Source organism: Neovison vison, chromosome 7, assembly GCF_020171115.1.
Source record: "Neovison vison isolate M4711 chromosome 7, ASM_NN_V1, whole genome shotgun sequence".
NCBI lineage: Eukaryota > Metazoa > Chordata > Mammalia > Carnivora > Mustelidae > Neogale > Neogale vison.
Genome location: NC_058097.1, coordinates 115,349,475 through 115,363,303, shown reverse-complemented (window position 1 = coordinate 115,363,303; position 13,829 = coordinate 115,349,475). Strand labels below are relative to the sequence as shown.

The following is a 13,829-nucleotide window of genomic DNA, read 5'->3' as shown; positions in this document are numbered from 1 at the left end:
GTTTTCTAAAGGGACTCTAAAAGTAGAGCCAGGGCCCTGGGAAGTAAATGAACAAGCTTTTAATACAGCTCAGTTATGTAAAATACTGTACACTGTAAAAGGTCTAGAAAACTAGAGCTTCAAGTCATGTTTTAAAAAAGCCATTAAGCTTAATTGAAAAACCAGGTATAGAGTACAAAACTGCAACAAGGGCCACGGTGACCCCACGGCGTCTAGCTCCCAAGTCCTTCATGCAGGGCTGGAGCCACAGTCAGTGGAAGTGTTGCACTGATCTGCTGTGTGGACACAGGCATGTCCAGCGCAGGGGTGGGGGAGGCTGCACTGGGCCCCGTTGTCGCTTGGGGATTCGTGAACTGGAAGAGGCCGCAGAAGATCAAGAACCAGTGGGCATGAAGGACTGAGCTGGAGCACCCCACCCTCACCCCCAACTCTACCCCCAACCTTCAACCTCTGGGTTTTGGTACTTCCACGGAGCTGTGCTGGGTTCTTATAAGTTTACTTGTTAAATACTCTCCACAGTCGGGCCTGACACCTTGGTCTAATGCTGATGATCTCTCCAGCCCCCTCTCATGTTCTACAGTCTGTGGAGAGAAAGAGAATAAAATGAAGTCTCATGAAACACAGTATATGTCCAAAGCTGCAGATACTAAGTCCAACTTAACCCTTCAGGAGACAAAACAACACAGATACTAGGAATCTTGTGATAGACTCCACAGGAAAATACAGAATCCCTAACAGGTAGAAGTCCTTGTTCTCCAAGCTACTAAACAAATCCTAGAAAAACATTTTCTGCCCACGAAGCTGACAAACAGAATAGGAAATAGGATACCTCTTATTTCACTGTGTGCCGCCGAGGAGCCATTCAGCTGACCTTCTCTCACCATCCCTGCTGAACAAAATGCACATCAGTATCAGATACTAGACCGGGAAGTCAAAACTCCTAATACAAAGAAAACCAACCCACCAAAGGGTAATGAAATAACATGGTCAAAGAAGGATGGCATTATTTAGTAATGAGGACATCACAGACCAGAGGATAAGGAGGTGGGGAGAATGAACTGGGTTAGTCTTCAGGTAAGAGGGAAGCAGTAAGGTCTGCGAGTGCACTAACATTGCAAATAAAGCATTAAATGGGCAAAAGTGTGTCTGCTGTTCCTAACTCATTTAGAAGGACAAATTTAGGTAAAAATCTAGGGATGGAGACGGGGAGCAGCATGCAAGTGAGCAAATTCAACCAAGAAGAGTGAAAAGTAGCAGATGCTCTCACAACACAAAATCAGTTTCAATCTGTGCTGCCCAATATGGTGTTGTTAGCCACATGTGGCTAAATAGTTTTACATTAAAAACTTTGTTCCTCAGTCACGCAAACCACATTTCAATGTCCAAAAGCCACATGGGCATTTGGTTATGGTACTGGACAGGGAAGATAATATTTCTATCACTGCAGAAAATTCTATTGGACAGCCCTGGGATAGAAAATAGCATAGGAAAAAGTTTAAAACTAAACACGTGGAAGAAAACAGTCATCAGAAATATGAGCAATTAGAGTATAAATGAATAAAAGCACAGTACTCATACAAACTGGTATTGGTATTCCCCCTCTTGGAAAGAACTTTAGCAATAGCTATCAACCACTAAAATATTCATGCCCTCTGACCTAGTAATTATACGGAGAACCCATCTGAACGAAATTACTGGCAAAAGGAAAAACTGTAGGGATGAAGATGTAATTCATTGCCAACAGTACTTGCAATAGAATAAACTAGAACAAAATTAGAAATTGCCTAACAGGGGAAAAACTGGGTAAGCTAACATCCACATTGGATTTTTTTTTTAAAGTATAATGCTGTAATACTCTTTTTTTAAAAGATTTTATTTACTTATTTGACAGACAGAGATCACAAGTAGGCAGAGAAGCAGGCAGAGAGAGAGGAGGAAGCAGAGCAGAGAGCAGAGAGCCAGATGCAGGGCTTGATCCCAGGACCCTGGGATTATGACCTGAGCCAAAGGCAGAGGCTTTAACCTGCTGAGCCACCCAGGCGCCTAGTCATCCACATTGGATCGTAACACATCATTAACACTAATGGTTATCAAACCAGCCATACAGAAAAATATAGGAGACTGGATCACTGAATAAAAACAGTAACACGACTATGTATACTTTGGTTCACAATTATGAAAAAATGCACAGGAAAAATTGTTAATTGGAAATATACAAAAATAATTGCTTGTATTACAATAATGAATTATAAAATTTTTTCCTTTTCCCATTACTTGATTTTTCTGAAATAAATATACTAGAACCTACAGAATCTTTTGAATCCAAGCAACTTTCACTATGCAAAAGCAAGTACACAGCAAGTATGTCAGGAGCCTAGCAAATGTTCAGTGTTAAACAACAACAAAAGACCTCTTACTGCTTACTAGTATGTACCCACAGAGAGTCAAATCATAATCAAGGATGGAGGATAAGCTTTACTTGTTGCTAAATGTTTTTAACTTAAAACTGCTCTGCTAGGTTTCAAATCACAAACTCAGCTGACCACTCTACTGAAGCCCCCTGGCCATACTGAAAACCCTTCATTTTTAAAAGTTCAGAATATTCAACTGAAAGGTAAAGGACTCTGGGAAAAACCACTTTGGGAGGAAGACCAGGCAGCTAATAAAAGAATCTGTGACATTCTGTAATATCTTTTTTTTTTTTTTTAAGATTCTATTTATTTGAGAGAGAGAGAGAGAGAGCAGGAGCAGGGGGAGTGGCAGGCAGAGGGAGATGAGGAAGCAGGCTCCCCACTGAACAGGAAGCCCGATGCAGGGCTCGACCCCAGGACCCTAGGGTCATGACCTGAGCCAAAAGCAGACACACTTAGGTGCTCCTCTATAATACTTCTGATAATTTTTGCCGAGAGAAGATTTTGTTTAATAAGAACAGCAGTACAGGGGGGTTTTATTATTGTTTTTAATTTTAGCATCTTTCCTGGGCAGAAGATCTCAGAATGCAGATCAAAAGAAATATGTAGAGCTTGGTAGGCACCTCTTGTTTAATGACAACAGAATATGCACAATGGAAAAGCCTACTCAAAGTCCTAAGTGTGGGCCAGCTGCAGAAGAATCTGAAACACTGCAGGCCAGCAGAAAACGCATCCCTAAGAAGAGCAAATTATTTTCACAAAAGAGACAAACCCAAAGGTTTGTCTTTTGAAAGTGTTTTCTAAAAACCATAAAAATACTAGAGAAGAACATAGGCAGTAACCTTTTCGACATCAGCTGTAACAACTTTTTTCTAGATAGCTCTCCTGAGGCAAGGAAAACAAAAGCAAAAATAAGATACTGGGACTACATCAAAATAAAAGGCTTCTGCATGGGACACCTGGGTGGCTCAGTTGGTTAAGCAGCTGCCTTTGGCTCAGGTCATGGTCCAAGGGTCCTTACTGCACTCCCCGCTCAGTGGGGTGTCTGCTTCTCCCTCTGCCAGCATCTTCATCTGCTTCTCCCTCTACCTGCCCCTCCTCCTATTTGTGCTGTCAAATAAATAAAATCTTAAAAAAAAAAAAAGACTTTTGCACAGTGAAAGAAACAATCAGCAAAACTGAAAGGCAACCTACTGAATGGGAGAAGATATTTGCAAATGACATACCCGATAAAGGGGTAGTATCCAAAATACATAAAGAACTTAGCAAACTCAATACCCAAAAAACAAAGTGTCCAATTAAAAAATGGGCAGAAGACATTAACAGATATTTCTCCAAAGACATACGGATGGCCAACAGATACACAAAAAGATGTTCTTCATCACTTGCCATCAGGGAAGTGCAAATCACAACTACAATATCACCTCACACCTGTCAGAACAGTTAAAATCAACAACGTAAGAAACAACAGTTGACAGTGAGGATGTGGAGAAAAAGATACCCTCATGCACTGTTGCTGGGAATGCAAATTGGTGCAGCCACTCTGGAGAACAGAATGGAGGTTCCTCAAAAAGTTAAAAACAGAACTACCTTATGATCCAGCAATCAGACTACTGGGTATTTACCCAAAGAATACAAGAACACAAATTCAAAGGGACACATGCACTCCTATACTTAGAACAGCATTATTTACAACAGCCAAGATATGGAAGCAACCAATTAAAAAGAATGAAATCTTGCCATTTGCAATGACGTGGATGGAGCTAGAGAGTAAAATGCTAAGCAAGATAAGTCAGAGAAGGACAAACACCATATGATCTCACTCATGTGTAATTTAAGAAACCAAACAAATGAGCAAAGGCGGGGAAAGAGACAAATCAAGAAACAGATCTTAACTATAGAGAACCAACTGGTGGTTACCAGAGGGGAGGTGGGTGAGGGGATGTGTGAAACAGGTGATGGGGATTAAGGAGGGCATATGTGATGAGCACTGGGTGATGGACGGAAGTGCTGAATTGCTATATTGTGCATCTGAAACTAATTTAACACTGTATGTTAACTAACTGGAATTAAGAACAGTAAAAAAGGGGTTTTCTGAAGTCTTCTGGAGGAAGGGTTGACACAGTTTTTAGTGTTCATTTGTGGTGATGTCTTTTACAAATCTGGTTCCATTCTGATGGACAGCCATCCATCAGATGGCTTTTGAATTTCTCATTACAGTAAAAGTCCACTTAAAAAATCTGATTCAGAAAAGAAATCAAGGAATAATACTAGGTTTAGGAAAAGTTCTCTCTATATTAAACTGCTGTACTTTATTAGGCCCCCTGAGGTGCATTTGGATCAACAACGCAAATACGTATCAACATAGAACTTTTCAAGAATATATACTACATACAACAGCAAAGTTTTAAAAAGCATTCTTCAAATTAGCAGATACCAAAAAGTTTGGCCTTTTTTAGGGTTATTGGGAACTTGCCTGGGGCCATTAATAAACTGAACTTCTATATCCATTTGGCTTTGTTAGAACCTGGAGGTAAAATGACAAATGAGTGTACCCCTAGACTCTATCTTAAATACCGTAATAGTGTTCAAATAGTATTTTTTAAAAAATTTGTTCTGATTGTAAAGATAATGCACAATTAATGCCAGAAACGCTAACACAGAAACAAAATACTAATAAAAATAAAACTTACATCCTACCACAGAAAGATAACCACAGTTAATTCAGTAAACATCACTCCAGATACTTCCCCATGCATACAGAAACAAAAACAGAATACAAAACAGAATACAATGTAAATTGTACAGAATACAATTCTGTAGGGATGGGATGGACCGTGGTGGCATTTTACAACCTGGTGTTCTTTACTCATATATTATGTCCCTAATGTTTTTTCAGGCAACAAAATTTTCCCTCTTATGGCTTCACTGTGTTCCATCAATTACACAAATGCTGATGTATTTTTTTTTTTAAAGATTTATTCATTTGACAGACAGAGATCACAAGTAGGCAGAGAAGTAGGCAGAGAGAGAGAGGAGGAAGGCGGCTCCCTGCTGAGCAGAGAACCCAATGTGGGGCTCGATCCCAAGACCCTGGGATCATGACCTGAGCCGAAAGCAGAGGCTTTAGCCCACTGAGCCATCGAGGCGTCCCCAAAGTCTATTAACTGGAGTATTTTAGGTTACTTCCAACTTTTTTTTGCCATTATAAAAAAAATGATTATATTTCCATACCTTTATCTCTATGTAATTGTGTAGTATAATTGTGCAATTGTCCAATTATCTCCTTAGGAGAAATGTCTAAGATAAATTTGTATCAAGTGGGATTTCTGGATCAAAGGTTTTTAAATTTTGAACATATTCCAAACTTCCCCTTCAGAAGAGCTGTACAAACTTTACCTTCTCCGCCAACATGACGTGAATATATTTCTTTCCTCACAGCTTTAGCCAAAACTGAGTAATCTGTCATTCTTTTCAGTTTTGAAATCTATATTTTAATTATATTTCACTGAGCACTAGTGAGGTTGAGTATTTTTTTCATTCTTCCTACTTCTATAATAAACAGCTGGAATATGCCTTTGTCCACTTTCTTACTATCCAATGGCATTTTAGTCTAACTTGAAGACTGACCATGATCTCCTTTCCTAATACAGGTGGGATTATATTTCTTACGTTGGTAATGATTTTACTCATCACAGATACATAAAAGGTCAAAGAGCTATTGCTCTCAGTCTCAAAATTCATCTTACCTGATCTACCCCTTGTGGATATCTCACATGTCAGTCGCTTGAAATATTCTGGGAGATCAGCATATTCATTTCCATAGGAGATGACCTTAATTCCTTTGTCCAGCATGTTTTCTCGAAGCTTCTTGAACTCATCCACATCTCCTCTCCGAACGAGCATGAAATGTTCTAAGTCAGATTTATGCTTCACAGCTTCCAGAAAAAGGGCTTGGAAAGTGGTGTCATCCACAGTCCAGCCACAGCCCAGGAAAAGGAATGACTTGTTTTCATAGAGTTTCTGAATCTCTCTCTTGCGGGAAAAGAAACAACACGTTAATGACACTGTGAAGACACATGTAAGACATGTCCAAAACAAAAAGGTCAACAGGATCATAACTACAACGTTTAACAGACTGTGATAGCTAATTAGTTAGCCAAACTGCAAGATCAGACTCCTTTGTGGGATGAATATAAAGAGGGTATATTCATCCCACAAAGGAGTCTGATCTTATTGTTTATTTCTGTAACTTGATGACTGGTCTAAAATTTTATCTATACTGGACATTCTACTGCTCTCTATTCAGGCTTTCACTGAGTAGGCAGTGGGCTACTTGCTATACAGCTTATCTGTCAGATCTGTATGTCCAGAGGCCATAAGGCACTGAGAAATTTTCAATATATCTTACTCTTCCCATTTTTTCTTTTTTTTTTTAAGATTTTATTTATTTGACAGACAGAGCTCACAGGTAGGCAGAGAAGCAGGCCGGGGTGGGAAGGAAGCAGGCTCCCTGCTGAGCAGAGAGCCCGATGGAGGGCTCAATCCCCAGACCCTGAGATCATGACCTGAGCCATAGGCAGAGAGGCTTAATGCACTGAGCCACCCAGGTGCCCCCCTCTTTCCATTTTCTAGATCATTATTTTCCTTTATCTGCTTTATAAACTGAACCACGGGATCACCAGAGAAGATAATTCCATTATCAGATTTGCTAACAAAAAAAAAAAAAAAAGACACTTACCAAGAACATTAATATGTATGTGTGTATATATATATACATATGTATAATATACAAACATCAGAGATGATTCTGCTCTAGGGATCACTCAGTGTCAAAGATGGATGCAATAAAAAAACATGACAGGGAAAGTATAGGTAAAAAAAAGTCCCTTATGCTTTAGAAAGTATTACATTTCCCTGGTTTTTCTTTTGCTACATCATATAAAAAGACATTATCATTCTAAGCAACCTACTCCTGAAAAGAGCCAGTATACACCGTTCTCAGAGTGGGGGGGGGCAGTGAGTTTTCCCCACATAACCCTGGCCAGACAGTGCTTTACACGTATGTGTGAACAAGTCTAAGACTTGTATCTCAAAGAACCCACAAGCCTTTTCCACAAAGTTTTATCATCCTACTTAGAATTTCTTTGCACTGAGCAGTAAGTGTGATAATTCAATATAAGCCTATCACCATTCACACATAGTCTTTTCAGAATGTATGTTCTAGAGTGACTGGTTGTAAAAAAGTGCATATATTATTACTGGCACAGAGGTGGTTTCATAGTGTAATAAACCAAATGGTGAGGAAGGATAATAACGTCATCTTTGTAGGCAGGGAGGGTGCTGGTGACAGAATGCCATCTGCTGGCTGTCAATCAAGAACAAAATAAAGGGGGCACCTGGGTGGCTCAGTGGGTTAAAGCCTCTGTCTTTGGCTCAGGTCATGATCTCAGGGTCCTAGGATTGAGTCCCGCATCAGGCTCTCTGCTCAGCAGGGAGCGTATTTCCTCCTCTCTCTCTCTCTGCCTGCCTCACTGCCTACTTGTGATCTCTGTCTGTCAAATAAATAAATGAATAAAATCTTTGGGCGCCTGGGTGGCTCAGTGGGTTAAGTCTCTGCCTTTGGCTCAGGTCATGATCTCAGGGTCCTGGGATTGAGTCCTGCATTGCGCTCTCTGCTCAGCAGGGAGCCTGCTTCCTCCTCTCTCTCTCTGCCTGCCTCTCTGCCTACTTGTGATCTCTGTCTGTCAAATAAATAAATAAATAAAATCTTAAAAAAAAAAAAAAAAAAAAAGAACAAGATAAAAACCTCTGGCTGGGCACCTGAAGAGACATTCTGCATTTCCTATACTAGCACACGCACAACCACAAGCTAAGCAGCACAGAAAGAAAGCTTCACTTTCCAGTTTTAACTCATGGGGAAAACGTTATCCCGTGAAGACCGAGCGTGTATTCAGAGGTTTCCCAGGAAGGCTTTCTTGCGACCAGCAAGAGCAGCGCCACTCACCATAACTTCAGTGTTCCTAAGCACATTCTGGTACCCGGCTGGATGGAGGACAATGCCACTAGGATTGGTGTAGACCCCGTGGATGTGTAAGACGCTCAGCTTCCGCTTCTCCTGAGCCCACTCTAGAACCTGTATAACACAAATATACTCAACCAAGTTGGCAGGGCTGAGCATTTGCTTAAAGGTCCCCATGGGCACGAGGCTGCTTTGATGGACTAGGCTGCTAGCATGACACTTCATGATACCGTAGGGCAAGCACGTAAGACTTAGTGTGGCTTCAGTTTCCATTCCAGGTACAGCTGTTAGGGCTGATGGAAGCATGCCTGGTGATTTCGCTTTGAACGTAACCATCAAAAACTCAAGTGTCATCATTTGCAGAAATGCTAGGGCTCGCACCACTGGTGATACACATGACAGTTTGGGAAGACTGTTTTGGCAAAGATCCCCAAGGTATCACGCGTCCTATATCCAGGCCCTGTGCAGTCCCTTTTCACACTTACTCCAGGCTTGGCCACTGGCTTGCTTCAGCCAACAGGGCCTTAGCAAACAGGATGCAAGCAGCAGCTTGAAAAATGTTGGCACAAATTTCATTTCCCCTTTGTGGCTTCTGGAAGCCGGCACCATCACATAAGAAGCCTCAGCTAGCCTCTTAGAGATACGTGGCCCAGCCTAATGCCCACACCGGCAGACATGGGAGCAGGGCCATCTGACAGCAACCCCGCCTGGGCCAAGCCACCTCGTGACTGCAGCCACGTGGGTAACCAGCAAAACTAGCATAACTGCCCCGGTTATGAGCCCAGCTCAAATGCTCACTCACGTTATCAGATGCAAATAAAATGTTTGAAGCCCCAAAGTTTCCGGGTGGTTTTTTTGTGCAGTGGATAAGCAACTTTGTCCCCTGAGTTACCTAAAAGGCTACCAGTGAAAAACAATCACTTAGATGATAAGGGTAAAGAGAGCCACCTGGATGTCACTGTTCTATTTCCTCAAGGACTTGAGAAAGCATAATTTCATTCTCATATCATTCTAGAGAAATCAGGTTTGGGTTAGAGATGCTGAACGTTGAGTAACACCAGGCTGCAATCTCACCACCAGTGAACTGCGTTAATGCACTCAATTTCAATACTGCCCTCTTGTGGACTAAAATCACAAAGCAAACCTTCCAGGATGAAAATGCAATGCAAGAAAAAAGAGCCAAGTCTGAGAGAAGAAACCCCTTACTTTGAAAAGGCCCTTATGCTTCTGTTGCTGGTCATAATCCTAGGAGGTTATATCAGGAACATCAGAGAAGCTGTTTCTTGCCATTAATTTTTGAATTTCATTCAATCGTCTATGAATTCAAAAAGTATTTACTGAGCACCTGCTACGTGCCAAGTACTATCTTAGACGTCAGGGTAAGGGCTGATGTGGTATCTGTGCAAATGGAGGTGCTGTTTCCATGGGACAAACAGCGAGAAAACAAACCAAGATAAAAACTGAAAGTTACAGTAAAGTGCCATGAAAGAAATGGGTAAAAATATAAGGACAGGCCCCTTCAAAAAACGTAAGGGCAGGTCAGAGAGAGACTTCAGGCGAAGAAGGAGCTGACCATAGCAACCACACAGGTATCAGGCGGGAAACATGCCAGTCAGAGCCAACCGGCCTTCACGGCACCATTTCTTTACATTTGATTTATTTTTAAAACCTGACCACAAACTTGGCCAAATCACAAGAATGGCACTGAATCTGCTGCTCTGGCAGAGACAGTACCGTGACAATAAATGTGAGCGGGTGAATCAGTTTTCTATCCAAACTATTTATCTAGGCTCTAAGTCAGACAGGTTCTTTGGAAAACAAAGTGGAGAAGGAAAATTGCAAAATACAAAGCAGGACAAATGAGACTTGGTAGCATTTTATAACCTGTTTTTTCTTTCTTCCTTCTTCATTCATCATCTCTGATTATGGTAATGGAAATATTTTCCTTTTCATGGCTTCACTGTATTTCATCAATTAAGTAAATGGTAGTCCATTTACAGAATCTCCTACTGGTGCGGAAGTTTGACCATTCTAATAAAAAAGCCTTATCTTGTTAGTTGACATAGATCAACATATATAATTCAGTATTATGGTAAGTGGCTCAACTACAGCATGGGCTGTATTAAAACAAAACAAAACAAAACACAACACAACACTCCTGAGGTTTCCACTGAACATCAACTTCAGCCCAGCTATCACTTGGCTTGAAAGTTGCTCTTCAACATCAAAAAGTAGTTTTCATATATTTCTTATAGAAGCCATGAAGAATATATCCTAAGAAAGAACTCTAAATCAGTATTGTGCTCATCTGATATTAGCAAATGTTAAAAAGATCTTACAGTTTAAATGACTTCCTATAACCTTGCTTTGAAATTGCGTGAAATTGTCAAAACTCACAGACCTGAATACTTTTCAGAGCTGTGCATTTTTTACTCTGTATTGATTTTATCTCAAAACGAAAAAATAAAAATCCAACTAGGGACAAGAATCTTCCTTTTATACCTCAACATAAATACCAGCAGTGTATAATATACCAACTAGAAAACAGTTTTTCTGATGAAGATACAACCCACTAGCCTGAAGAAGAGAACAATCCCTTACTTGTTACCTTTTTCTCATCAGTAAGGTCAAGGGATTCGAGTTGTTTTCCCTGATCTGCTGCATACAGTTCCAGGAGATTATCAAAATTTGTAGTTAATACCAGGGCTCCATTTTCCATCAGATGAAGAACTGACTGAAGAAGCTGTTTTCCAGAATCTTCCATCTTTGACTCCAAATCATCAAATACTTCATATAAACAGTCCTTGAAAAATGTGGATCGAACATTACTAGTTCGCTGGGGAGGGATTAGAAAGAGAAAAATTAATTCCACGTGTTTTGTCGGTCACTTGTTTTGATTACAATAATATAGCAAATTTTTGAAGAATACTGTGTACTTAAGAATAAGGATAAAATATTGTCTACCTCAGAAAGTTATACTAAGAAAAACAGGAAACATGCCATGTGCTTATTAGCACAATGCCTAGCACATAGTAAGTGATCAGTACTATTACATCATATGCAAATAAGCATAAATTCTCTAAACAAGCATTTTTATAGATTGAAGAAAATGGGCATGGTCAAGATGTTTATGGATTTAGGAAAAATGGCTTATCTTATCCCTGCCTGCTTTTTTCCCTTAGCATAATTCAGGAATTTGTTTACAGGTATGCTGGGAAAAATAGTATACAACAAAGGTTACCATAAATCTGCATTTTGCAACTGTTTTTAAAAATACCAAACATTAATCAGTTCTAAGAAGACTTCTTCCTTTGTTTTTTAAAAAATTTATTTAAATTTTAAGATTTTTAAAAAAACTTACTCATTAGAGAGAGAGAGAGAGAGAGAGAGAGAACACGTGCACATGAGAAGGGAGGGTTAGAGCGAGAGGGTGAAGCAGACTCCCTGCCGAGCAGGGAGCACAATGCAGGGGCTTGATCCCAGGACCTGGAGATCATGAACTGGGCTTACGGCACACAATTAACCAACTGAGCCACCCAGGTGCCCTTCCTCCTTCTTTACATATGATTTACCTGAATAAGGGCTTTCCCAGTTTCATTCTGAGTATATGTAAATATCTCAATGACTAATGAGGAAACAGAATACAAACCCCAGGTAGGAAGGTGGCTTTATAACTTAAAATAAGAAGTGAGCCCAGGGATACAGGAATTTCAAACGGAACGTAACTATGTAATGTGCTATAACAAATGACTAATCCCTATTTTGTTCCTGCAACTATCAGCCCGTTAGATAATATCAAAGGAAGAATCAGTTCATAAAGGCCCCAGTATTTCCCAAACTCCAAGTAACTGTACTCAGCTGCTATAACGTAAGTGTTCGAGCTCCTTTTGTTTTTTCTCAAATTAGTCCCCCTACCTTCCTGGTTTTGTGTCTCCTTCTAATAGCTCAATGCTCAGAGAAAGATCTGTTTCCATGGAACCACGTAAGCAGATTCATAAAATACATTTCCATTTGCAAATTCTTTTCCTAATTTTTCAAAGAACGTTATAAAATTATCCAGTCTTTAAATTATACCTACCAACTAAAAGAAATGGTAAATATTTAAACACTGGAAAACTAGAGCACAGAGGTGAAACTAAAACCACAAAGCAAAGGTGGTGACACGCCCTGAAGTTTATCTGGTCTGTCAATCACTAGTCCATGCAACATCTACCATTAGACAGGATTCTCATGATAGGCTGTTCTCAGTGGGCTCAGAGTCTCTTCTGGTGCCAGACTGTATAGCCCATATTTATGTGGTTAACAATGTGGGGCATGCTTTTCAACTGCGACTTGAACAATCCGATCAGAAAGAGTGAAGAATTTACAACCATACTTAATGAATTTCACCACATACATGAACTATATAAAAAATATGATTCCCCTTTAGTATCTACCAAAATCACAACCCATTCACCCTACAGTCTTGCAATCCCATCTCTGGGAATATATCCCACAGATACACTACAAACAAATGAAATGACATACACAAGGTTATCACTGCTCTGTTATCTGTAATAATAAAGGACTGGAAACAAGCCATGCAAGCTGTGTGTAGGAAATTGAGTTGGCCAAGAACCCATAAAGGAGGCCAGTATGGAAAGATCTCCAGGATATACTATTAAGTAAAATAAACAAGATACCCAACAGTACATTTAGAGTGTTACCTTTTGACATGGGGGATGGAAGAGGCAGTGAGATAGAATAAATCTAGTCCTATTTGCTTGTTTTGCGAAAAAGGAACACTGAAAGGATACTCAAAAAGTTAGTAACAGTGGTGACCTATCGGGAAGGGGTGAGTTTGGGAAGAGAAGGTAGACAAAGGCATGGTGGGAATGAGATGTTGCAACGTACATAAACCTTTTTACCTCATTTTGATTTCTGCAAGGTGCATACATAATATCTATTCAAAAAAGCAAAACTAAGCTTAAAATTAAATAAAAACTATGGTGATTTTAAGAACTTCCCTGTTGTGTTTTATATCTTCATTTTGTACTCTGATTCATACACAGTTAATAGAACTCCATATTCCAGCGCCAGTTTAATTATTACACACACAGATAAAAATACCTGCGCATACAGACGGGTAATTATGGGTGTGGACTATTTTCTTGCTTGTAAGGAAAGAAATACAAAAGGTTAAAAGCCTGGGAATAAATGTTCTAAGTCACTTACTTGAGCTATCTCTTAGTTCTATTTCTTTAAGTTCCTACAGCTCGCGTATGGACACAGAGAGGAAGGAAAGAGGCTTTCTGCAGCTGTGCTGATGATTTCCTCAGACTTTTTTTTTTAATTATTTTTTTATTTCTTTTATTTATTGCCTCAGACTTAAAATGAACATTTCTTTCTCTTGAAGT

General features: G+C 39.9%; 1 protein-coding gene across 6 annotated transcripts in view; it reads right to left on the bottom strand.

Annotated features, from left to right (window-relative positions):
• Positions 1–44: 44 nt before the first annotated feature.
• The window catches only part of FAM118B (family with sequence similarity 118 member B), a 49,904-nt gene continuing 36,119 nt past the window's right edge, over positions 45–13,829 (bottom strand). For 5 of the 6 annotated variants that reach the window (XM_044258171.1, XM_044258172.1, XM_044258173.1 and 2 more), the window contains 5 exons: positions 11,042–11,269; positions 8,419–8,547; positions 6,161–6,446; positions 830–889; positions 45–581 (listed from right to left, as the gene is read on the bottom strand). In XM_044258171.1, the coding sequence (XP_044114106.1) occupies positions 568–581; positions 830–889; positions 6,161–6,446; positions 8,419–8,547; positions 11,042–11,269 (717 nt within the window). In that variant the 3' untranslated portion in view covers positions 45–567. The remainder of the gene's footprint in view (positions 582–829; positions 890–6,160; positions 6,447–8,418; positions 8,548–11,041; positions 11,270–13,829) is intronic. The other variant, XM_044258170.1, reaches the window with a different exon arrangement.